Consider the following 26,590-nt stretch of genomic DNA (forward strand, 5'->3'; position numbering starts at 1 on the left):
GCGTGTCCTCCATCCATGCGAAAAGCACTGCCGACGTTGAGAGATTTTTTAACATGTAATAATCATCTTCATCATCATCATCATCATTTCAACCAATCGACGTCCACTGCTGGGCATAGGTCTTTTGAAGGTGGTTCCACAATACACGGTCCTGGGCCGCTTGCCTCCAGCGGCTCCCAGCGACTCGCCTGATATCATCAGTCCACCTCGTTGGGGACTGACCTACGCTGCGTTTACCGGTGCAGGGTCGCCACTCCAGCACCTTAACACCCCAACGTCCATCTGTTCTCCGAGCTATGTGCCCTGCCCATTGCCACTTCAGCTTCGCGACTGGCTGAGCAATGTCGGTAAATCTAGTTCTTATACGGATCTCCTCATTTTTGATTTGATCACGTAGAGATACTGCTATTTTCTCTGGATAATAGCTCTCTCCATCGCTCGCTGAGAGACTCTGAGCCTTCTTATGAGGCCTTATTCTTATAGTTAGCGACCATTTCTCACATCCGTAAGTCATCGTGCAACACGCACTGTTTGTAGGTCGTAGTTCGAGCTTTAACGTTGCAACGCGCAACAGCTCGATGTACTAACAACTGTAATATTTTTTACAAAACGACATGACGTTAAATATTAGTATAATAGACAAATATAATCAAGAGGCGTCGTGGTCTGTTTGCATTAACAACGTTTAAGCGCTATTCAAAATGCATATGCAGTATGCAAAAAACATACTGTTACTGTTTTAAGACCATTTTTCATTCGTGCCCGAGTGGGCTGCTACTCTGAAAAAGGCGAACGTTGCGTATGCCTCCTCTTCCTAACATGGCTTAATGTTTAACAGGTGATGAGATGACGGCATCGCCTCTAATAACACTGTAATTACTCGCTAATAGCGACTGCTTATCGAATAACTGTTTACATAACAAAATTAGAGGTTTCTAATTGTGATTAGATCCCTGCTTCAGACAGTTTCGTTGTCTACCATTTTTTTTATGATTCCGGATTGAAGGCAATCTTGCCTCTTTGAAAGTGATAGGTTGCAATTTATGTACCTACAACTAACCGTTACATGCGATATTGTCGATACACAATTTCTGTTTTGTATAAGGTTAATTAAAATTTTTAAAACACATTAATAAAGCGAGGTTACTATGGTAGAGTCACTGTATTAATCTCTACACACAGACAGACTTGACGTTTTAAAAGTGCTTATATTAGGCCTACTTGAAATAAATGAATTTTGTTTTTTTTTTAATTTATGCATTATATAATTTATTTAATAATAAGGTTGCTTAAAACCCCAACGCTTCGCTTTTATCACTCTCAAGGCAGAATAATGTTTGTTCAAATGTAAAATTTTGATGTTGGAAACCACCACTGTGGTATGTGATGATGCAGTCTAAACTGCCATTTTAGACTGCATCATCACTTACCACCAGGTGAGATTGCAGTCAAGGGCTAGGGGCTTATAGTGGAATAAAAAAAAAATTATATATACATCCCGGGTTGTCGGAAAATATCTGGAGAATGAAAAACGTGGTCGAAATCACTCGAAGAAGTGACGTAACCGCGAAACAGCGACACTGGTGGTGGCGCCACATCATAATATAATGACAGAGGCGTTCTGCCGCTGTGTACCCTTTCATTTTGCTCACATCGGTTGCTGTGTACATAATTACAGCTCTTTGTTGACACCCGCTCCCAGACTCTTATGCGTGTCTTTGATATGCCGCATACAAGAGCGTGTTGGTCTGCTGATTAGCATGTTCGGCTGCGTGGGACGAGATCTTGGGTTACATTCCCGGTCAAAAAACTGATATAGATAATATCAATAATATACTGTCTGTAGGAACGCTATACCTGGTAGCCTATTTTAGAAAATGGTTACCTATCACGCTACGCCTCATAATTAAAGCTTGTGAAACTTGTACTTTGATAAAACGACCATTTATCCCACCCTAGATCCTAATCATACTTTATCATACTTCATCATTTATTTGCAAAAACCTGAAATTATAGGTGTAAGGCACACATGATTGACGTCGTGTTTTTTGACATGCCACGATTTTGTATTTGATGATATTGATATTTAAACTTTATTTAACTTGCTTCCTGTACAAGACATACCATGCTTGCATAAAAGACTCTTGCGACCTGCGTACAAGACGTACTAAACTTGCATAAAAGACACTTGCGACCTGTGTACGAGACCAACTAAACTTGCATTAAAGACACTCGCAATCTTTATACGAAACGTACTAAACTTGCATAAAGACACTTGCGACCTGTGTACGAGACATACTAAACTTGCATAAAATACACTTGCGACCTGTATATGAGACGTACTAAATTTACATAAAAGACACTTGCAACCTGTGTACGAGACGTACTAAACTTGCATAAAAGATACTTGCCACCTTTATACGAAACGTGCTAAACTTGCATAAAGACACTTGCGACCTGTGTACGAGACATACTAAACTTGCATAAAGACACTTGCGACCTGTGTACGAGACATACTAAACTTGCATAAAAGACACTTGCGACCTGTGTATGAGACGTGCTAAACTTGCATAAACGAAGCTTGCTGTATATGCGACGTACTTAACTTGCATAAAAGACACTTGCAACCTTTATACGAAACGTACTTAAACTTGCATAAAGACACTTGCGACCTGTGTACGACACATACTAAACTTGCATAAAAGAAACTTGCGACTTTTATACAAAACGTAATAAATTTCCATAAACGACACTTGCGACCTGTGTACGAGACATACTAAACTTGCTTAAAATACACTTGCGACCTGTATACGAGACGCACTAAATTTACATAAGTTAAGTACCTATTACTTAGGTACAGCAGCTCATTGCAATATATTTTTTTATTCGATCGATTTATAATATCCCTTTTAATATTGTTCCAGGGATCAGAGAACCCCGTGGAAGAGAAGCCGAGTAGCGAAAAAACCTACGTGGTAGGAACATGGCCCCATAGCACCCCGGGCCACACTGGCTACCTCACCGTTGCCACTCTGCCACCAAGCTTCATACGAAGTTAGTTTACTCTTTATTAATTTCTATTGATTACTTCTTTATATTTCCTTAGATGCCTATTACGATAACGTGCAACTGTAAGGATGACGGGTGGTGACATCGGTATTCTGATCCCACGTCACCGCACGGCACTGCCACTAAGGGAATATAACCATCGTCTGTGCTACTACAACCATCTACTGCGAGCACCAACCAGTCTACCCGGCGTAGTTTATCGGCAAATCCTCCCATTAAAGAGAGACCTTTAGTCCAGCAGTGAACCGTTATAGGCATATACAATATAGGCATTACTTAGACGTCATTCAACATAAAGGACTCAAGATATTATGTGCTATCCGTTTTACCTTTCCCACGACTCGCTTAAATGAAAAATGAGATGTGCTGTCAGTAAGGAAACTGTATATTTTTCAAACATTGCGAAGATACCATAGCAAAACGGTTCCCTTTCTACCCACCTGTACTAAGAGAATTGATAGATGCCCAATTCCTATTATAGAAAGTAGTTTTGCACGTAAACCACCTATACAATCTTTAAAAACCTACCGTCCCTGCCTATACAATCTTTAAAAAAAAGGTACCTTAGGTACATGACCAATAAAGAAATTAAGACCTACATTAAATCTTGGCTAAAAGATTACGATTATGAGGGTACAGAGAAAATATTTCATAAGAACATCTAATTTAAATAAAACAAATAAAAATTTTAACAAAAAAAAATTACACACAAACACCCACGCACGCACACACGCATACAAACACGCGCACACCCACAAACAAATCAAATGTTCTAAGCACCCGCCTCCAAAATTTATATCATTCTTTTTTTTTTCTTTGTTTTTTCTTGATATAATTTTGCCTGTTAAATTGTCAAACGTTTGTTTATAAAACCATAGATATAGGGAAGACACTGCTTCCTGTAACACAGATTAAACTACCGCAGGAGACAGGGCTTCACACTACAGAAATGTATACGTTTTTCTGATAAAAAAAAGAATAAGGTATTATTATTTTTATTGCCGGCCCACTACAGAGCACGTATTTACTCTTAGAATTAGAAGGATTCAGGCCCACGCCTTTATCGAGAATTATATAAACCTATATAAACATTATCGAGAATTCTCAGGCATGCAGGTTTCCTCACGATACTTTCCTTCACCGATAAAGCAATTTTTCCCCTAAAACGCACATAACTCCGAAAAGTTAGAGGTGAATGCCGGGGATCGAACTCGCAATCAAACCACATATTACACAGGTTTTTTTTCTTCGTTTTTCAATACATTAGATGAACTGACCCCAATGTCATTAACTCAGTCAGTTTTTTTTCGAAGTTGGTTGTTTTTTATAGTAACTTTTTTCTTACAGGGAAGTTGAAATTGACAAAATCTGAAGAGTGTAATGGAAACCCTATTGAAGAAGATAAAAATTTAGACGAGGCAATGGCGGTTGACGAAAATAAATTTTGACCTTTGATTGATTATTTTTTTTACAAATAAATAGTGAATTATATAAACCATTATTTTTGTTTTTTATTTTATATTTAACAAATTTAATTATATATGTACTTATTTTTTTACTAAATAAATGAAAAAATACATATACTACGGCAATAAACACATCGCTATCTAGGCCCAAAGAAAGTACCTACCCACCACTGTCTTATTTTCTAGGCACTGTAATATTGTTTAGTTTAGCTTGTGTTACGGGTACTACGATGATTGATGAATATTTTTATGAATAATATACATAAATACTTGTAATATAAAGATAAACACCCAGACACTGAAACACATTCATGTTCATCACACAAAGATTTTCTACTAACGTCTACTTTTTCGATCGCTTCAAAGTTAAGATACCGAACCACAAAAAAAAAATCCCCAGTGGTTTCAAAAATTATCCTGTATAATATTTTGCTTTTGACTATTTAGTTTAGAAATATCGAAAAGGCTTTTAATATTACAGACCTTTAATAAAAGAAGAACAGTATTTATTAGCACTTTATTATAATTAGTATCTTTAATATTAATATACAATATAATATTATTTATTTATTTATAATATGTTTGTCTTAAAATACTACAATATGATATAAAGCCTAATTCAGACGACCGTCTTTAGTTTCATATAATAAATAATTATGCTCAGTATATTATTTATCTTGCATTATTACTTCTTTACTAGAATCGGCAAAATGTCTCATCCAGTCCACTTTTGCGGCAGTTGCCAACTGATAACGATATTGCAAGGAATGTTCAACCGATTCTGTCAATTTTTTTTTTTTGTATGAAGTTGGCAGTTGGCAATTGTCGAACTATCGCTTATATCTGTCGAATCGTTTAAAACCGATCGTCTGCGATAAGCCTAATAAAATCGGAATTACTTCGGAACATCATACACTAGTCAAGGTTAATGCACACAAAGCTTGTTTATCTGGAAATATAAATCAAATTCTTATACTAACCGTACATACTATTATACAGTACATAGACAACCATACAATTCTAGAACAAAAACGATTAAAATAAATCTTACTTGCATGCATAAGTAGTTTAATTCAAAATAAACGTACAATTTATATAATGTGAGATTTTCTACCTTTACAAATATAATTTCCCACGATTGACACTAGATGGCGCTTTTGCGATTCCATATAAATCGTAGTTAACATTCTCGCGATTGATATATTATGTATATAGATATAAATGTATTTATTATATGTATAGACAGGCTTCGGAATAAAATCTCACACGAGGCAACCAGATAAACACAGGCAATTTTGTTTGTCACTCGATCTGCAAGACAATACAATAAATGCAGAAAATTGCCTCCATATATAACGCAGCGTTGTATGCATTAGCCTTAACTCATCGGAAGTTTAAGGCAGTGGATGGATGTCACAGGGGGATGAGAATACCAGAGATTTATTTTCCAGGGATACTTATATTATCAATCCATTATAGCCCATTACATAACACTGGTCTCATCTCAGAATGAGAGAGGCGGTATTCCACCACGCTGGCCAAGTTTACCAATCAGCAATTGGTAAACTTCACACGACTTTAAGAACTTTACGGTGAATACTCAGTAGATAGTTGGTTTCCTCACGACGTTTTCCTTAACTGTTGAACCAATTATCATTTAATTGCTTAAACGCACATAACTCCGAAAGTTAAGTGGTGCATGCCGGGAATCCTATTCGATCCCTCAAAACGGACCCGAAGCCTTACTATAGCCTATCACCGCTTGTATTACCTAATCCAGTAAAAAGCCTTAGATAAAAACTTAAAAAAAAACAAATATAGAAAACATTTGCTCAAGGAAGAATGAGAAAACTGGATACCACAAATATATACTACATTATTTAAGTTTGTTGAAGTTTTTATTATTGTATGGTTCGTGTCATTTATTTATAAAATACCTTTTTTTTTCACTACTTTAGATACTTAAAATCTGAGCTTTTGAAGTTTGTCGTCCAAAAATATTACAAAAAAAATGCTTTATTCTGGAATGTAATGGTATTCCTTGGTAATTCGTAAAATCACTGACATACCCATTCCCTGCGACATAGATATATAAACATTAATTCGTATACAACAACAAAATTTGGCTTTTCATAATTTCAAAACACTATCACAGTATACTATGTTCTTTATATTTTAATTGTATAGTCCTTCTACATCACGAAGACAGTTAAGCAATAACACGAAGCTGGTAGTTATGTGCGCTGTTATATTTATTTATAAATTTTATTTAACTCTTTATTTGTAAACCACTATGAAGTTAGAAAAATAAAAAAAAACAATAGAAATAAAAGGACAGAAGTAGAATACAACAGGCGGTATACATATATGATGTACTAAAGACAATCACCTTTTCTAGTTTTAGCCACAAATAAATAATATACATCTAAAGTTTTACCAACAGCTGCTGTACTAAAATTAGACGCATTCGCACTTCAGCTTAACACATACATAAAACTTAGCTAGTCTTCGTGAGATAGAAGAACGTAAACATTTTATTTAATTATACTTATTGGGAAATTAAAATATAATATATTCTTTCTAGTCTTAGCTTACGTAAACAATTTTACTTCTCACCATACTAACTTATCGTTTTCTACCACTTTTTTTATGTAAAAACAACACATTTACATCATGTAAATGTATATGCATAAATGTGAAACTTCTTTGTCGCTGGACAATCGAGTTGGATTATGTCGAATGGAATCAAATTGTTTCGGTCCATTGAAATTAAAGTCGTCAAATTTGTCTCAAATTAGACAACTTTTTCTAAGATTGAATCAGCACTACATACCTTGTTTTAAGTTAATTTCTGCTTGACCGTTTTTAGTGTACAAAAAAATACTAAAATTTGTATTAACAAAATATTCCATCATGAAATTGCTTCCCCGTGCCTAGAGAAGTTTCACTGCAATTTTTATTCTTTGTAGTACAATTTAGGAATTTTAATTGACAAATAAGTTCGCCGGTTTCGTTTTAATATAAATACAATTAAAAGAAATACACAAATAGTAACGAATACTTTATAATAAAAAAATGCAGTACGTTTACGTAAGACGATGCCATAAATTCATGTATGAAGTTGCTACGCAACTTTCCTTTAGATTCGAATATAAAATTTCTTATTATTGCATTCAATAATTACGTACAATACTTATCAAGTAATTATTGTTATCTACTGAAATAACTCTCTCCACTCAGTATTACTTAATATTTACTTACTTTTTTTCCTATTACTTACTATTTTTGTTATTATTACGAGGGCAAATTTCTTACAACCGTTGAATCGTTCAGTGACCAATATTCGTCTAAACTTTCACATCCCAATTCTGAATTAATTTTATATATCTAAAAACACGAAAATCTGACGTAAGTTAAATAGTAGGTTTAACCGAGTGAGTTTTAAATACATGCAGACTTTTAACGTTTGCGATTTTAGTTTGATTCAAACTGTTAAGTTAACTGTTAACTGGCTAGGCAATGACAAATATTGGCCTTAACTTTGAAATCATCTTTTCACTTACCAAAAACTTAATACAGGCTTACCTGAAAACTTTATGTCATAAATTTAATAGGTTTAGAGGTGCGAGTGTCAAAAACGGACTTTGAAGCCTGATACAATTATGTTTTATACTAATGTTAGTCAATGACAAATATTGATCTTTCTTTAGTTTAAAATAATATTTCATATATAACAAATTTCTGTCTAATTTATCTAATAGGTACAGTGTCCATATTTTTAAATCCAGCGCGTTGCGATTAGCTACATTCAAATACTTTAATACTCACATTAGTCAATGACAAATATTGGCTTACCTCTAAAATGTTTCACCTAATAACTAGATACAGGTTTACCTGAAGTCGCTAAAGTCTGTCTTAAGTTCTATTGTAGGTTTGGCGGGGCGGGTGTCAAAGGCGGGCCGCGTGGACGCTGATCGACGTGCGTTTCGATTTGCTTGATTAGCTTTTACTGCATTTTCAAGCTTTGAACGAAGCTCCGAAGACTGTTGCATCATTGTTTTGAACTCCTGGTAAGAATAGCAATGGATTAAAAGAACTGATCAGTTTTTACTTACACAAACTTAGCCGACATATTAAGAAAGAAATTTTTTTTTTGTTGGTAATATTGATCTGTCATATCTATTTTATTCGACTTATTGTAATGTAACAGCCAGTGGTGTGCACAAGATTATTCACCAGGGTAGGCATAATATGGAAAAATCCTCTTCCTATTAAAGTTATATGAAATTTTAAGGGAAGGCAGTGCATTAGTGATTATATGAAATGCATGCCATTGAACATAGCCTACGGCTCTCGGGGTACTGAAATGCAGCCAACGACACCCAATTTTTAAATATCTACCCACCACCCAGAAAGGAAAGTAGATCATAGACTCACAAAAAAATATATAAGGCCACTATGTGGTATATTTGGTGCTATTCAAATCTACACGTTAAAATTTTTCATTTGATATATATTTAATACATATACATCTTGGAGTCGTCGTCTAGGTGCGTTACCGAGCGGTTGTTGACAAGCTTATTTAACCTACCTGCAACCTACGAACGATGGTGCAAAAAAAGTGTGCTACGTGTAATAAAAATATAACCAAGAAAATTCCCGGGTTAGAGTGTAGTAGATGTGATAAAATAGTTCATGCAGACCCTGCTTGCTCTAAACTCTCAAACAAACAGCTTAACACTATTAGGAACACACCGGGCATTGAATGGAGCTGTGAGGTATGTAAAAAAAACTCTTCGCGAAGATCGACGTTTTTTACACCTGATAACGAAGAAGATGAAGAGGACACAGATGGTGAACTGCCAGGAAGCTCCCAATCTATTGACACCCGAAAATTGGTCCAGGATATCAGCCGAGAGCTTAAGAAAACATTTAAGGAAGAAATAGGCAACCTGGAGGCATCCCTTGACTTTTTAAGCGACCAAATTTCCAGTATGGAGCAGACATTAAAACTGCAGGATAGTGCAATCAAGAACCTGGAGCATAAGAATGATGATCTTCGTAACAAAAACAAAAACTTGGAGCTACGCGTGAACGTGCTGGAACAAGGTTTAAAAGCATTCGAACAAAAATCCCTATCGATGGCGGTCGAAATCGCTGGTATACCTGAAATGTCCTCAAAAGATGTAGACAAATTGGTGGGAACTATGGCCTTGAAATTAAGCGTGCCTGAGGAAGAGTTTCAATCAGCTCAGCGGCTACCAGGCTCTAAGAATAAGCCCGGCCCCATCCTGGTAAATATGAAATCGAAAATAGCCCGCAATCAATTAATTGAAGCTAGTAAGGATAAAAACCTCACAGTAGGAATGCTGCTGCTTAATGCCCCTAAGGAGAAAGTTGACAACAGAGTGTATATAAGAGAAGCCCTAACCAAGTATGTAAAAACACTTTTGTATAATGCCAAAACTCAACTAAGAAGCTCTTTCCAGTTCATATGGTGTAAGGATGGTAAAGTATGTGTAAGAAAATCCAGTGATAGTAAGATCCACTACATAAGGTCTGACCAGGATATAAGGCAACTACTAGCCATTTAAGATTATCCGTTCATATTTAATATACTCTATTAATTTATCAGTAGTTATTTGCAAGTTATATTTACTAGATACTTAAACATTAGATTTACTAAGTCCTACTAATAGATAATGGATGCTCAAGTACACGAAATGTTCGATTGTCATTCCACAAAAACTTTTTTCAACGATTACCAGCCAGTAATCATCTAGCTTTGTCTTGTTTGCACATTAATATTAGGTCCATAAAAAAACATTTCACAAAATTACTCCAAGTTATTCATAGTTGCCCGTTTCCCTTAGACGTAATTGCACTAACAGAAGTAGGTATTACGTACAGTATTGAACAGTTGTTTAATATACCTGGGTATAATATGTTTTCACAATTACGAAATAACAAGCGAGGAGGTGGTATTATATTGTACGTTAAGAACTATATGAAGTTCACTATTTGTGATGATATATGTAAAACCTTTGAATGCGTATGTGGAAATATTAAAATAAACTCCCAAGATGCTATTGTATGTGCCATATATAGACCACCATCAACAAATAAAAACATCTTTGTTAAGGAACTGGGTAAACATATCTCTAAATTTGATTCTAAGAAAAATTTTGTTTTAATCGGTGACACCAACATAGATTTAAAATCTTTTTCATCCTGTAAAGATTTTTATCTTGAGACACTAAGTGAACACGGATTGATGTGCGCAATTACGGATTATACGAGAATAGAACAAAGATTAAACATTATTACTAAATCATGCATTGATCACATATTTGTGCGCTCCCCAACGTTGCATCCGTACTCGGCTGTGTTGGACACAGTACTAGCCGATCACCGTGCGGTAATCCTGAGCTGCATCGGTGGCGGAGCGCTTGCGAGCATACAGGGTGTTACTAAACCAATCATTAATTATGATGTACTTACCGAGGAGTTAAGGAAGGTTAAATGGTTTCAAACAAAACAAATGCAGTGCCCACGCAAAATATATAACTTCATAAATAATTCAGTTAATGATGCTAATAATGCTGCTGCCACCGATAAAACACGTAAGTACAATCATCGCTATGCCATTAGACTCCCTTGGATTGATAAAAATATTATTCGATTGTGCCAAAAACGAGACAAATTGTTTAAATCTTGGAAGAATAACTTGAATGATCCTGTGATAAGACTTGAATATAATAAAATACGTAACAGACTACATAAAATTATAGAGTATAAACGAAATACATATTACTTTAAACTGATAAGTGATAACTTTAGAAACACAAGAAAAATATACCAAATTGTTAATCAGATGTTAGGGCGTAAAAAATTATCGATTGATGAAGCAATACTTAAGGCGTTTAGTGCACAAGGGCTTGCCAGTGCAACTATTGCTCAACATTTCGCTGAAGAATTTAATAATGCGGTGAAAGCCATTATACCAAAGTGTAACAATAAACTCATAAATGCTAAAAGATCTGATATAGGAATTGACTCTAGTATTCGTTTTCAAAAGGTAACTAGTTACGAAGTTCATAAGATTATTAAAAAGTTAAACATTAACAAAGCGCCTGGACTCGATGGCATAAAAGTATCAGATATTAAAATTGTGGGGAAAGACGTATCGGTAGCAATAGCTCACTTAATTAACCAAAGCGTGAAAACGGGAATTTATCCCAACGAATTAAAAGTTGGTTGTGTTAGGCCGGTTTATAAAAAGGGATCAAGAAGTAACTTTTGCAATTATCGTCCAATTACACTACTATCTTGTATTGATAAGATTGTAGAAAAATGTCTTAGTGACCAAATACATAGTTTCTATAAAAAACAGAACGTGATGTACCCAAATCAGTTTGGATTTCAAGCTGGTAAAGGTACATCCGATCTTTTGTCAAAATTTACAAATGCAGTCAACGATTATCTTAATAACAAACATCACGTGTTGGCTCTATTTATTGACTTTTCGCGTGCTTTTGATACTTTGGAGCATAAACAACTGATAGAAAGGCTTGGTAGATGTGGGGTTCGTGGACCATTATTAAAATGGTGCGAGAATTATCTCTGTAATAGAACGTTTACGGTTAAGATTGATACTGCATATAGTAGGCATGTAGCATCTACTGAGGGTACAGCGCAGGGCTCAGTGTTGGGCCCTCTTCACTTTCTCTCATATGTTAATGATATGCATAACTGCATAAAGTACTCCACGGTTTACCAATTTGCGGATGATACATGCTTACTGATTGCTGATAAAGATCCTGATAATGCTCGTGACCTTCTACAGTCTGATTTTAATATGTTGAATAAGTGGTGTCACGATTCTGGTTTAGTAATAAACCCAGGTAAAACTAAATTAATACTCATAAAATCTCCGCATCTTGCAAAACTCCCAATGAACCATATTCTTGCCCATGACCACAGCTGCCTACACTCGAATTACACCAATTGTAAATGCCCCGTCATTGAAGTGGTTGAAACTGTTACATATTTAGGATTACATATAGATAGTAAATTTAATTGGAGTTATCATATTGAACACGTTTGCAATAAGCTTAGGCAATTTTTAGCTAATATAATAATTCTAAGAAATCGTATTCCCTTCAAAATAAAATTAATATTGTATAATTCTCTAGCTCAATCATATATCCAGTATGGTTTGAGCAGTTATGGCCGTACATATAACTCTTATTTAAAAGAAATATTCAAGCTGCAAAAAAGAATTTTAAAAGTTATCCTTAACAATAACCATAGTGACTATTCCGAAGCTGAACTTTTTAAACAGTGTAAAGTTTTACCAGTGCATGTACAGTTGAAATATTCAATTTTGAAAGAAAACTTTTTCAATAACATATACTGGAACAAAGTACAACATCCTGTATGCACGCGGGCCGTCAGTCGAGGCCGGTTATGCACGTCGGGCGCGTTCAATAGGTATGGCGAGCGCACGAACGTTTACCTAGTTCCTCGCCTTATTAATGAATTACCCACTGATGTACGAGACAATATTAATCCTCGTAATATTAAGAAAAAACTGAAGTCCTTCTTTTTAAGTAACTTGTGATCATTTTCATACACAACATGGTAAACTGGCAATAATGTTCTGTAGTAACGTACCTAGATTTAATTATCTGTTAGCATATATTACAAACCTGCGTGGTTTTCTGATGCTAGCTATAAGTATTTTTTATTTTTTTTTGGAAACTTGATGTAATAAATAATAATAATAAAATCTAAACATACATAGACTGTCAAAACATATTTATCTCCTGCAGACGAGTCAAATTCAACTTGTGCACTAAATATTAACGTATTTGTTAGAGATAGAAAAAAAAAGGCCTAGTGCGAGTCGGACTCGGACACGCAGGGTCCGTACCATTATCTATAAAAACTAAAAAAAAAACATCCCCTTAAATATTTATTTTATTCTGATTTATAGGATTCGATGTTATAGCGGCAACAGAAATATATAATCTGTCGAAATTTCAAATAGCTATGATGAGACACAGTCTAGTGATAGTCAGACATACAAACAGACGGACGGACGGACAGCGGAGTCTTAGTTATAGAGTTCCGTTTTACCCTTTCATTGCGGATCCCTAATAACTCACCTGGGGATGCTTAGGTCCGACGCGCATCAGCCAGTGTAACGCGAACTCGTGTAGAGTACGCACATGTGCGGGCGCGCGCGGTAAATCCGAAGCCTCGCGTAAATACGAGATCACTATTGGCACAAGGATCCAGAGCATTTGGATACCTGTAAAGAGATAACTATAATTTAATTATTATGTACTTGATTTAATTAATACTTATAGGGATAAAAATCATTATACATAAATATATATATAAAGATATATGAATAAGAGACCTCTCCATACTGGAGGCCCATAATAACTACCCTGGGCAGCCAGGTTAATGATCGCTGTAGATGGAAGGTTTAGTTTGCGGAATTTCGGAGTAGGATCGAATATTAGTAGTTTTTACTCAAGTATTCCATTTTCTAACTGAGAATCTAGACTACATTTTAGAGAGAATTTCTAGAAAAATCTTACGATATCACAAGTGGGAGACAGTGTGTAGAAAAATGCGCCAAAATTACCTTATGTAATTAATATAAGACAAACTTTAATAACTATTTTTTTTTCGCAGTTGAGAAGGTAGATCTTGACTTAGATACATATACAAACGTAAACAAAGATTTATGCATTCATAGATGAAAAATAAATAAATAAATCCTTAATATTAAAATAATCTCACCTTTGTGAGGATCCTCTATTTAAAAGGAAAAAAGGCATTATTATCAACTCTATAATAAAAAGTAAAAGACAAAATGGACTAATTATATTTTGAATATATGTAATTTAAAAAAATCATGATGCAATGGAATCAACGATGTATCGAATATGTTCATATATCATTAATAAGTTTATCTATATGTTTGATATTCCTTTCCCGAATGACTTGACAATTTTTTATTTTTGTAAACTGTACATGTGCAGATTAATTTTTTTTTTAATTTTCCTACCAGCTTTTTTATAATTAAATTTTATTATTTTATTTAATATTGTTTTAATTTTCTATTAAAACACATTTAACCAATCGTGGTTACTAAACGATTAATGAATTCCTTAACGACAAGGCAGGCCACTCCGCTCTCATCTCTCACAAAACAGAAAAATTATAAAGATTGTTAAACTATAAAATGATGTTGGAAAAGAGCAATCTGCTGAGTTTCTTGCCGGTTTCTTCTCAGTGGAATCTGCCTTCCGAACCGGTGGTAGAGTCACTAAAAACAGTTTCAAATGTGCTTATAAACGAGGCCTACTTGAAATAAATTAATTTTGAATTTTGAATTTGAATTTATTGAAGTATCGTAGAACGCTCTTTATCAACGATAAAATTAAGCACATGTATAGCTTACATTACCTTTGGATATAAATATGTCCCTTATTACAGAAAAGCACCCGACTATGTTCTCGGGGGATTTAAGAAAATAGCCTTTTTTAACTATTCACGTCTCGGAGCTAGACCGATCTTGGCACAACTTTGCATAGAGATACCTTGGACCCAGGAGACTGGCATGGGCATAAACCCGCATACATTAAAAAGAACTGAAATCAAAACGCAAGCAAAGTGGCGGAATATATAGCAGCTAGATACCTATGAGCCTGTAAATTTTGTAAATTGTAATGTGTGGAATAATTTATCTTTTTTTTTTATAGATAGTTTGATGAACTTACGTGCGGCGTCCGGTGCGGCGTCAACCAACTCATCCAATGCAGTGACCGCGGAAATTGCGGCCTTGACGTGCGACGCGTCTGTGGCGTGGCGGGCCGCAGCCGCCCGGGCCACCACCCGCGCGGCCAGTGCCCGCGCCCACCACGACACACACTCCGCGGGGGCGGTCCGAGACCAAACACTGCGGAGAACTGTGCAGCATGATGCGAAAACCTGATGGAAAACATGAAATTCTTAACTAAACTATTTTCTTGTCCTTAATCCGACCAACCGTATATAAAAATAAAAATCTCAAAATCAAATAATAAGAATTAAGAAAAGTATTTCATGATCCCTAGCGTCGAAGTCCGACTTCAGTGGTTTGCACTTAATACACGCTTAAAATAACTGCCTATCTTAGAGTTTTTTATAACTCCTATTCGATGAGGATTTTTCGTAATATTTATTATTTTGCCTCATTATAATATCATATTATTATTGACATATGATTGACCAAATCGTGCAGACTAAGGATATTTCTAGAGAGCCTTTAAGTACTATAGTAACTTAACTAAGCACCATGATCGCTATTTTCGAAGATATGTCGGACTTTTTCAAGGCACGGAATTTCAAAATCTGCTATTTGAACTTTCCTTGCGAAACTAGCGACAATACAATTCTTTTTGTGAAAACGCTCAACTTTAGCAGTGGTATACACTTAATGCATGCTTAAAAGTAGTGCATACCCTCAAGTTATTTCATAGCCTAAAGTTACATACTGGAAGAGAATTTTCCCACTTTTAATAACTTCTAGAGAGTGTAAGTACTAAGTTAACATAAATGATTACCTCATGGTCCCTAGTATCGAGGCACTGTCGGAAGTGGTTAATGCACGGGTAGTGCAAGGGCGGTGCGGGAGCCGCGCGTGCTAATATCGCGGCCATTGCACGCGCACCGGTCACGTTGTCTATACGCTGATCTGGTTCCTCTGAAAAATCAACAATTTCTGGTACCACGTTACCGTAAAATAAGACTTGTTTTAGCGGTTAAGGAAAATATCGTGAGGTGACATGCATACCAGATTTCATAAAGTTTTTGACGTGATAACGTCCTAGTAATCGATGAACGCCGGCTGCACGCACGGAAAAGCATGACTCATTGTCACGTTCTGAGCCAAGGAACGAGCGATAGCCGTTCCGTTAGATAAACGTTCGGCTTGTGACGCATTTATCTCTCTTTTACTCGGACGTACGTTATAACGTAGAATAATTGTCGTCCATAAACCGACTTTTCAGACAGTTTTTTTTTTTAATAATTTCTAACGGATCAAGCTGTGGTTATAGTGCATGGGCTAGGAGCTCGACTTCTCTTTCTGGGGGCCGAGTTCGAATCCCAGCAGGCATCACTCTATCCTATCCAAAGTCAAGTAAGACTTAAAAATCAATCTACAGTGAAGTTTTGTTTAGGTGTCCTTAATTTTTTTAATCTGATGATATATAAAAGAATTTTTCCAAATAAATGTAGCCTTAGTTACTCCGTATTACTTTAGCTACCAGCCAATAAAAGTCCCGTCAAAATCGGTCCAGCCATTTCAGATATTAGCCGGAACAAACAGACAGTCAGACAAAAATTGTAAAAAAATAATTATTTTTGTGTATGTACCACCGTATACCAATTTTATTATTTGTATAGATATATCCCCAGAGAGTATAGTAATAACCAAAATACTCAAGCTATAATAACTAATTTACGTATATGTTTCTTCAAACAAAGGTTGTCTGGAGGAGATCGCTTCAAGCGATAAGGACGCCTTTGTGCATATGTATATTATCGTTTTTTTTTTGTTAACCTGGTTTTATATTTGTATGTGCAATAAAGACTTTTTCTTCTTCTTCTTCTTCAATTTACTAGACATAACTCTATACACAAGAGTATTAATATCCAACTTACCAGACTTAACTCTATCCACAAGAGTAGCAAGCGTGCTCTGAAGAAGTAAGGCATGCTGTTCACAGGTCTCGGGGTGTACGCGCACAACTTTACATTCCGCTGCCTGTTGCAAGAGCAGGATCCCCGCATCGGACAGTGTAGGGTCACCTTTACTCTCGCGTAGAATCTCCGTTGCGAGATAGAGTATTGTGGGCAGAAGGGATAACGCACCTGTCGAGTATAAAGACTTCTTTGACACTCAATATATAGTACTACATACTATATGATATAATATAGCAATGTTGATAGATTACTTAAGGGACATATGATAATGCATTATTGAATATGAAAAGACAAAAAGGCAAGTAACTTTATATAAAACATAAAAACAAGGTTTTTTTGTTTTTTTTTTTTCGAATAATGATTAAAACGTTACGGCGCATAGGAATCGCGTTTTGTACACAATTTTATAGGACACGGTGGATTTAAAAAGAGAGTGGAGAGTGAAAAAAAGATACAAGAAGGAGACGAAAAAGATGAGAAAGACGAAGAAATAGAAATAGAGCACACGATCATATAGACACATAAAATATATATATCCTTTATCCTGAGGGGAATATAATAATTTTAATAATTATAATATCAAATAAATTACAATATCGCTCACCTTGAGGACTTGTGAGTGTAGTTAAATCCGACATGGACGCCAAACTTTTAATCAGCAACGTATCCCCGTGTACACCCAAACCCTTGCGCACTCCTATAACCCCGACCCTTCCCTCCTGCTTTAAGGGACTCAAGGAAGGCAACCTCCGAACAAGCAAACAGACACACACTTCTAAACAGGCGAACACTAGGGATTTCCCTGGTGGCAAATCTCCGGTAGGACCTCCTTCACCTAATGTGTGGACGACTTCGAGGACTGATTGAGGTATGCTCTCCGTCGACTCGTTCGGTGCGAGTTCTGAAACAGAAGTTTAGAAATTATGAGTCGTGAAGGTTCAATCTTTTATTTTTATTTAATACTAGCTGTTGCCAGCGTTCTTCGCGTTTATTGCTGTTTTTCAAAAATTTTGCGAATCGTTTGTTTTCCTGGGATAAAAGCCTAACTCTATGCCAAAAATCACGTGCTTGCTTAGTTGGGGCGTTAAGCAAGGACAAACAAACAAACGCACATTCCCATTTAAAATATTACTAATGACAAGATCTATAAACAATGGAGTTCCAGATGGATGGATGTAACTAGGTAGAGTAAGAGATCCGGCCGTACTAAGATGAAAAAAAAAATTGTAATAACTCCGAAATGTTAGTTGCGTTCCAGGGTTCGAACTCGATTCTTAAATGACAATGTGAGATGGTGATAAAACAAAAAAACAACCGGCTAAGTCTGTTGTGACGGTTTCTTCTTGGATCAGGACGCGCTTGGAACCCTCGTAGCTTTAGTTTTAAGTTTACGAATATGGTTATCGCCACCATTTCACTACCGTGTAATTCTCATGTACGCACCAAAAGTGCCACCTACTTGAATCAAAATATTTTTGTCTTTGACTTTGACTTTGATTCCCAAAAAGGGAGACCGAAGCCCTAACCATTGATCTATCGCCACTTTTTGAACTAACTCACCCTTTATCTTGTCCTGCATCGCTTTTCTCAGCTGTTCCCTAGCCGCGGCCACCACTGGCTGTAGCACATCAGCGGCCAGTAATAACGCTTCGACACTTTCCTGCGTCAGACCTGTGCGATGAATGATCTGGCAAAGCTCTATGGCTAACGCTCTGTAAAAAAACGTTTATCATGTTGCTAAGATCCTTATTTAAGAGCCTTTTTTACTACAAAGTAGACCATGACTAATAGTAATAATCATTTTTTTGCAAGAATGTTTGTACAACATCAAGATGTTGGATGACAACATGAAGTGTCAAAGTTTAGTTATATAAAAAAATCAGGGTTAGGCAGTGATTTTGTAAATGTATGAAGTGCACGTAATAAACATAAATTTACCGGTCTTTAAGCAATCTTGCTCTATTTTCAGGAGCATCGAGTAGAGTGACCAAAGACAACAAAACTGTAATGGTGTTCTCCACGCTCATATCGCGCTGTGCACATAGCGCTTCCATACAAATACCTGTAAATAGTTCCAAGTTTAAAAAAAACATTATTTAATATTAATTACAACCTATTTCTATGCAAAATAGAAGATCATCATCATCATAGTTAACCTAGTACTTTTCCGGGATAAAAAGTATATGTCCATCCCCAGGATGAAGCTATACTTCAAGATCGTTGCAGTGGTTACTTTTGATTTAAATCCCCAGTAAAAAAAGTCCTTTTCCGGGAAAAAATGTCTATGTTTATCTCCAGGACGCAACCTATATATGTGCAAAATTTTATCAAGATTGCGGCAGTTCATTGAGCCATAGATAACAACTAAAAAAACTGATATACTTTCGCATTAACAATATTTGTATTAGTATGGATATATACATAACAAGTCATTTATAGGGTTAAGTGATGTTTTTAAAACATGTTTCACAAGATAATTTTAGCTCTACCAATGCATAAGTTTTAACATACATTTATTACAGCGAGGTTACACTTGATGAGTTTTCTTAATAATAATAATAATAAATTAAAAATAAAATGAAAATCAATAAATGATAGACTATATAATAATAATAATAATTATGTTTAATTCAGATAAAAATCCATAGCTACAACAATAACAATTATCTTATTTATATTATAGATTAAAATTGGCCAAACCTATAAATAATAAATAATTAGTCTCTCCTTTATAAGGTAGCACACAATTCTGCCTTCATTTCCCACAAGACAGAAAAATGATTGTTAAATTGTAAAATGTTGAAATGAAATGAATAGAGCAGCTGCTGAATTTCTTGCCGGTTTCTTCTCGATATAATTTGCTTTCCGAATTGGTGGTAAAGTCACTACTAGACAGACCCACTTGATTTGTTTGAAAGTGTTTAAAATAGGCCTACTTAAAGGAAAACAATTTTTATTTGCTTTGAATTACAAAAACAAGGAAAAAATACAACACCACAAAATAAAACAGAAATGTATGTTAGATGAGAGTGATTAATTGTATAGAAGCATGCGTTACTTTGCGGAATTCCATAATATATTATGAAAATTAAGCTTAATTTGCTATACTCCGAGAAAAGTAGGAGAATCTGTATGGTGCAATTTATAATTTCTTTAATCTTTATCCACCACACCAAATCTTTGTCAATATTCTTAAACAATTTTAACAGTTTGTTCTATAAATTATTCATTGTAAAGTCAACATCTCCTGAGGATTCTCCAGTTTCGGAGCCAAACGTACGTATAGGGAACATTGTCGAAGATCTGTTTGGTAGAATAAAAATACCTTAATTAAATATTAACCAAAATGTTTGCTTACCAAAAAGAAGATGAAACTTTTCGTCAACGGGTTCAAAAAACTCGCAATTTCCATTCTCAGTTTTGTTATTTCTATTATTATCAACATTGTCGGTGTTTTCTGCAATTGAAACAATAAAATTATTTTTATGATATTTATATTATATTATTTCACAAGATTTAAGGACGAATGAAAAATTTTGCACGTTACTCGTGGACGTGCAAAATTTTTCATTCGTCCTTCAATCGATTGATACATTTGATCAATAAATACAGCTTTTGGACTACTGGTGTAGTCAGTACTAGTATCGCCACCTAGTAAAACTGATTGGATCCGTTTAAGTATCAAACAAAACCATTTCGTGGATTATATATAATATTCGTCCATCATATCGACTAATATAACTTCGCGAGGTGCAAGTGGCTTATGTGACAGAGCTAGTGTGCGGAAATACTACCGCTAGGCTTTTTCTGCTGTTGATGAACACAAGGCGGCCTTGTTTCTTGCATGCTTTTCCACCTACAATCAGATGGACAAACTGCTTGGTCTGTCAGTATACTTAAAAATGTTTGATTTCCTAACCAAGACATAAGTCGTTGCTTTGCAGAAACAATGAACGATATTCTCAATTTGTGTTGGTACAGACAAACTTGTCCGGTGTATGTATTCTTTAGTCTTCATCATATCAACCCATTACCGGCCCACTGCAGGGCACGGGTCTCCGCCCACAATGAGAAAAGGTTAAGGCCTTAGTCCACCACGCTGGCCCAGTGATTGGTGGACTTTACACACCTTTGAGAACATTATGGAGAACTCTCAAGCATGCAGCTTTCGGTGTTTTCCGTCACCGTTGAAGCAATTGATGATTTAATTACCTAAAACGCGCATAGCTCAGATAGAATTGCGTGCTGGAATTCGGACTCGGCCCCCCGAAAGTAAAGTCGATCTCCTACCCATTGCGCTATCACCGCTTGCTTGCTATTCTTTAATGGCCAAGGTTATACCTGTATTTTCGGTGCCTTGGCTGGAGTTGGCTATAGTGGCGTTAAAGCGTAAGGCAGCTGCATATAGAAGGGAAGGCCAAGCGCCCGCGTAGTGAGCCCTCGAAGCTTCCGCGGTCTCCGCAGAGTAAAATGCCCCGCCGCCGTGCGGGAGTTGAGATGCGAATTCTGAAAAACAAGAGAATTTTGATCACTTATGGTGACCTTGAAACGATAAAACAGCATTTAATGGAGTTTTCGGAGCTATGTACGCTTTAAACTAGAAGGAAGACATCGTGAGGAAACCTGCATGTCTGAGAATTATCAATAATGTTCTTCAAGGTGTGTGAAGTTTTACAACACACTTGGTAAGCGTTGGGGACGGCCCAATCACTTATTTTTCTGAGAGGATACTGACTGACTGTAATGGGTCGCTAATTGGTTGACTCCATATAAGAAAACCAGAAACCTCTATTGGCTCTTTACGGCACGCAACAAATTTCCCCAACATAATAGTAGTTACTGGACAGATTTAGGTCATAAAACACCGTGCAAATTCCTCTTCCGGACTAAAATTAGTCCGGAAGAGGAATTTGAGAGAATTTGCACGATGTTTTTGTAAGGAGATATATTATTACTATTCTATAATATGTGAATAATAATTCACACCGTATATATAATACAGATATTCATATATATATATATATATTGTGATGAAGATAGATTTTTTTAAGTGTGTGGGTATATTCATAAAAATATTCATCAGCTATCTATGTACCCATAACACAAGCTACACTTACTTTGGGGCTAGATGGCGAAGTGTGCATTGTCGTCGAACATTTATTTTATTTTTTTATATATATAAGAGCTACTCATAAAAAGTAATCAAAGGAAGAGTCCATCAAAAGCAATCATAGTACTCACCAGGCGGTAAACTTAAAAGCGCATGATCCTTCAAAGCAGCCAACCAATTCTCTCCCAAACTCTCCAGCTCGGGTTCTACTAGCTTCAGCAAACTCTCCCCCTTCGACTCAAACTCTCCATATTCCTCGTCGTCGCTCTCCTGATTGGCGTTATCAATTTGATTATTGTTTTGCAATACTTGATTCCGCCATTTTGCGATTTCCGCGCGATTGTTAACAGGTTTTGTGTCGAGCTGCTTCACGTAACTGCCGGGAGCGCTGTCGTTGCTCACCATTGCTACTATGTATACCTAGAAGGAAAAGTGAAATCAGGATGAGTCCAGGGGTTCTTTACGTGCTCTACAATTGTTTGATGTCTACGCCTCCGCGATAACCAAACGCTTTTTAACAGTGCGGGGTCGCGATACCACCACTTTGGGAATATTACATCCATCGTTTCTCCGAGCTGTGTGCTTTCAGATTGACACTTAAGCTCGCAATTCGTTGAACTTTGTCGATAGCTCCCGGTTCTTCCACGTAAATAACTGTATGTCACCCGCTGAATGCATACGGTACTTTATCTTAATAAAATAAGATGCATTAAGAATTGATGTTATAAAGGAAACTGTTTATCATTATCATTAGGCTAAGTACAGGTCTCCGGCGAAATATTTTACTTGATTTTACTTGATAGCAGTGGATATACAGAGATTTCGTATGGAGATGACTGATCACCACCCGTAAGTTACTAAATACCTACTTGGGCTGGTGAGGTTGCGGAAAATCACTAATTTAAGTTATTAAAAAATAATTTAGTGTTCATATAAGTATATTAAAATTTCAGAACTCTATAATAGCTCACTTGAAGAATTCAAAACTATAATCATTAATTTCATTTTAAACTATAATCAGGAGTGTTTTTTTTAAGTGGAATGTTAATTTATATGAAGATGACCTTGAGACTTAAGACGTTATAAGTATGGAGGGTAGAGGTAAGGAGAGTCATCTGTGTATATGAAAAAGTGTCGTCAAAATGTATTAAATTAGGATGGCGCCACATTTGCATCAGGGTAACTCTTAAAAGAAGCGCCAAATATAAATATTGTTAGAGTAGGCTTGAAAAATAAACAAGGTAAACAAGGAAGTAAGGTTATATTTACCACAATATTTTGTACAACGTAAGTTGTTGAAATTCTCAATAATTAACTACTTTAGTCGATAATGACATTAAATTTTTTAACTCTGCATACTTCAATTCATCTACGATTGCTACATTCATACCATACCCTGTGCATCCACCAGCGCCATTGTGGAGAATTTTTGAACTGTTATTTAGCGCAACAACTGGACACTTTTTCAACTTTTCTCCCATATAAGATGACTCTCCTTACCTCTACCCTCCATAGTTATAAGTAACCTATAGTATAACTTACCTCAGCCCAAGCCTTCAAAATAGAAAGTTTCTCCAGTGTGGCCATACTCTCATTGTATATAAGAGTCGTGTTGCCCTTTTTATTTAATTTATCCAAACTGGTAACCAGCAACTGATGGACTCTGGAATTATATAAATCCGCCATATAAATAATATTCTTTGCAATTTTAATAATTCTCTCTCCTCTCCACTCCTCTCCATTCACTCTCCAATTGCTTCTAGTGCGGCAGAACATAGTGAAATTGTAGAACTGTGTTATCTAGGTTCTATTATGTATCATTTTTGTTGTTATTTTATAATAAATAAATAAATAATAATTAATAAACTAGTTTTGTAATATATAGGTTTAATAAAACGTCTGTACTCTTAACAGGTTTGAGAGCTACAGTCTTAGATCGCAGTCAAAGGCCAACTTGTAATAAAGGAAAAAAACTTTACGCGTGTAGTTTATTCAATAACCTACCTATACCTACTGAAACCTGCTCCTCGGCCTGCCGCCGTTATAAAATCGGACCGCTGTCCGATGTTGTTCACAAGAGGTCAAAACTCCCTCAAGTCAAATAGACCTACTATTCGAATTCAGCATGTTTAGACTGTGTCTTTGATATACCTGCGCAAATCGTTGATATCCCTCGCCACGCCGCAACCGATCCACGCTGAGCATACGTCACAAGCTGCCGCCGTGACGTGGGAAGCGGTATCGCCGGCAAATGCCGGTCGTACGGCTGCACCCACCTTATGGAAACAAATAAAAGTAGCTAATGACAAGTATGCCGTGTGAGGACGGCATATGAGACGGCACTTGTCACCATCGCAACTCTTCCCGCGGGTATTGTACGGGACGACTAAGGAAATATAATGGAAAAAACGGGTAAACAAGCAGACCGCATAGGCATTATGCATAAAATCGTAAATTCTGTATTTTAGTCTACAAACGTTTCGCTCGAACGTAAGCTTTAAAACAAGGTAGATTAGGGCCAATATTCTTGCGCTTCAGTGTTTCCATACTCGAAAATTGTTCCAAGATTGCACTAAAGGCCCTGCAGAAGACTAAGAGTTCACAGGGCAACAAAATGTTCTGTTCAGTTTTAGTTTAAACTTTTAATCTAACTGATGCTAAAATTAAAGTATCGATACTTGCTTTCTATCCGGGCATTTCTCTTACTTACTCTGTGTCTTTAAAATTTAAAATTCAACTTCAAAATTAATTTATTTTAAGTAGGTTTACTCAATAGCGCACATTGCACAGTTTTAAACGTGTCTGTTTTTAGTGACTTTACCACCTCTGGTTCAAAGGGCCGATTCTACCGGAAAAAACCGGCAAGAAACTTAACAATTGTTTTTAACCAACATAAATATTTAGCACTCATTTTTCTATCTTGCAGGAGGTTAGAGCGGAGTTGACTGAATTCATCAATGAAATTCATCAATTAGAAATATAGAAATCACGCTGTAATAAATGGATTTATGGAAAATGATTTAAGCATTCATAATAGTATATTCGGAATCATTACTACTTAACCCCACAAAGGACTTCTGCATCTCTCACAGTCGATATCTGCATATCATTGAAGTCCATCTTAGAACAAGAAAGATACCGAAGGGAAGAGATACCTTCCTTCTGAGAAGGAAGAGGTAATCTGTCCATCTGATAAGATTAAACAAGACGAACCTGTGCCTGATATTGCTCCAACAGCAAATGTCCCGGGAAGTCAGGCTCGGGTGCTCGAGCGTATTGCTGTATAATAATCTGCAATGTCTTCAAACCGCACAGTCTTAACGCATCGGACTCGCCCGTCGCGCCAACGAACGCCATGCGGACGAGATCCGAAAGGTGGAGCGAAAGGTAATCGGCTGTAAGTATGAATATTAAGAAGCATTTTTAAATTAGTGACGATAGATAGTGGTTAGAGCTTCGGCCTCCTCGTGAAAGAGAAAAACATATTGCTACGTACGTATTCGATCGCGTGAAAGTTAACTATGTTTTACATGGAATTGAAAGAATGCAATCTAGTAGAGTTTTAATCAAACCTTTGGTAGAAAATCTCACACCACGCATCCAGCAACGGAACAACGCATTAAAAAAGGAAATAACATACCATTTGGATCAATTAACAGTTTTTCCTTAGCCTTCACAAGATCAAAATGCGCACTATCTCCTGTCGCTTCACAAGCAGCCATAACTTTCTGGATACATTCCATCGCGAATACCTGAAAGTGAACAGGTAGCTAGTCAAATTTTTATTTTATGGGTGCGCCAGACTTCTGGGTTGCTTCTTTTTCTAAGAGATAAAGTACGCCCCCGTCACGAACGTTTCTTTTCGGAGTTAGTGAGTTAGTGCGTAGGATAGCAATGAAAGGAAACCTGTATGCATTCTCTATAACGTTCTCAGAAGCATGTAAAGTCTAGTAATCCTCACTTGGCCAGGTTGGTGGACTACGGCCCTGTAGTGGGCCGGTAATGGGTTGATATTGATGACTTTCTGAATAAAACATTTGCACTCATGTCCCAAGTGTGAGCATGGCATCATAACTGAAACACGTTATCGCCACTAGGAACATGATAGTAAGGAATTGATCTTGAATAACCTTGAAAACTTTAAGCAATTACAATACCAACACATTTATGAATTACG

The 26,590-nt window shown here is 36.2% G+C and overlaps 2 protein-coding genes across 3 annotated transcripts in view; one reads left to right on the forward strand and one right to left on the reverse strand.

Moving 5' to 3' along the window:
• LOC120633680 (tRNA (adenine(58)-N(1))-methyltransferase catalytic subunit TRMT61A) overlaps nt 1–4,565 on the forward strand; it is a 107,541-nt gene extending 102,976 nt beyond the window's left edge. Inside the window, exons 6-7 of the mRNA XM_039903991.1 lie at nt 2,925–3,054; nt 4,417–4,565. Coding sequence (XP_039759925.1) covers nt 2,925–3,054; nt 4,417–4,517 — 231 coding nt within the window. The 3' untranslated portion in view covers nt 4,518–4,565. The remainder of the gene's footprint in view (nt 1–2,924; nt 3,055–4,416) is intronic.
• Nucleotides 4,566–5,690: 1,125 nt separating this feature from the next.
• Nucleotides 5,691–26,590, reverse strand: part of LOC120633585 (HEAT repeat-containing protein 5B) — a 44,664-nt gene continuing 23,764 nt past the window's right edge. Inside the window, exons 25-40 of one of the 2 annotated variants that reach the window (XM_039903792.1) lie at nt 26,054–26,165; nt 25,627–25,808; nt 24,565–24,689; nt 23,956–24,076; nt 22,545–22,833; nt 21,645–21,809; nt 20,662–20,760; nt 19,242–19,365; nt 18,864–19,015; nt 17,908–18,204; nt 17,262–17,471; nt 16,160–16,299; nt 15,335–15,545; nt 14,352–14,366; nt 13,706–13,851; nt 5,691–8,602 (exon numbers count right to left, since the gene is read on the reverse strand). In XM_039903792.1, the coding sequence (XP_039759726.1) occupies nt 8,426–8,602; nt 13,706–13,851; nt 14,352–14,366; nt 15,335–15,545; nt 16,160–16,299; nt 17,262–17,471; nt 17,908–18,204; nt 18,864–19,015; nt 19,242–19,365; nt 20,662–20,760; nt 21,645–21,809; nt 22,545–22,833; nt 23,956–24,076; nt 24,565–24,689; nt 25,627–25,808; nt 26,054–26,165 (2,565 nt within the window). In that variant the 3' untranslated portion in view covers nt 5,691–8,425. The remainder of the gene's footprint in view (nt 8,603–13,705; nt 13,852–14,351; nt 14,367–15,334; nt 15,546–16,159; nt 16,300–17,261; nt 17,472–17,907; nt 18,205–18,863; nt 19,016–19,241; nt 19,366–20,661; nt 20,761–21,644; nt 21,810–22,544; nt 22,834–23,955; nt 24,077–24,564; nt 24,690–25,626; nt 25,809–26,053; nt 26,166–26,590) is intronic. The other variant, XM_039903793.1, reaches the window with a different exon arrangement.

Source organism: Pararge aegeria, chromosome 22 (assembly GCF_905163445.1).
Source record: "Pararge aegeria chromosome 22, ilParAegt1.1, whole genome shotgun sequence".
Taxonomy (NCBI): domain Eukaryota; kingdom Metazoa; phylum Arthropoda; class Insecta; order Lepidoptera; family Nymphalidae; genus Pararge; species Pararge aegeria.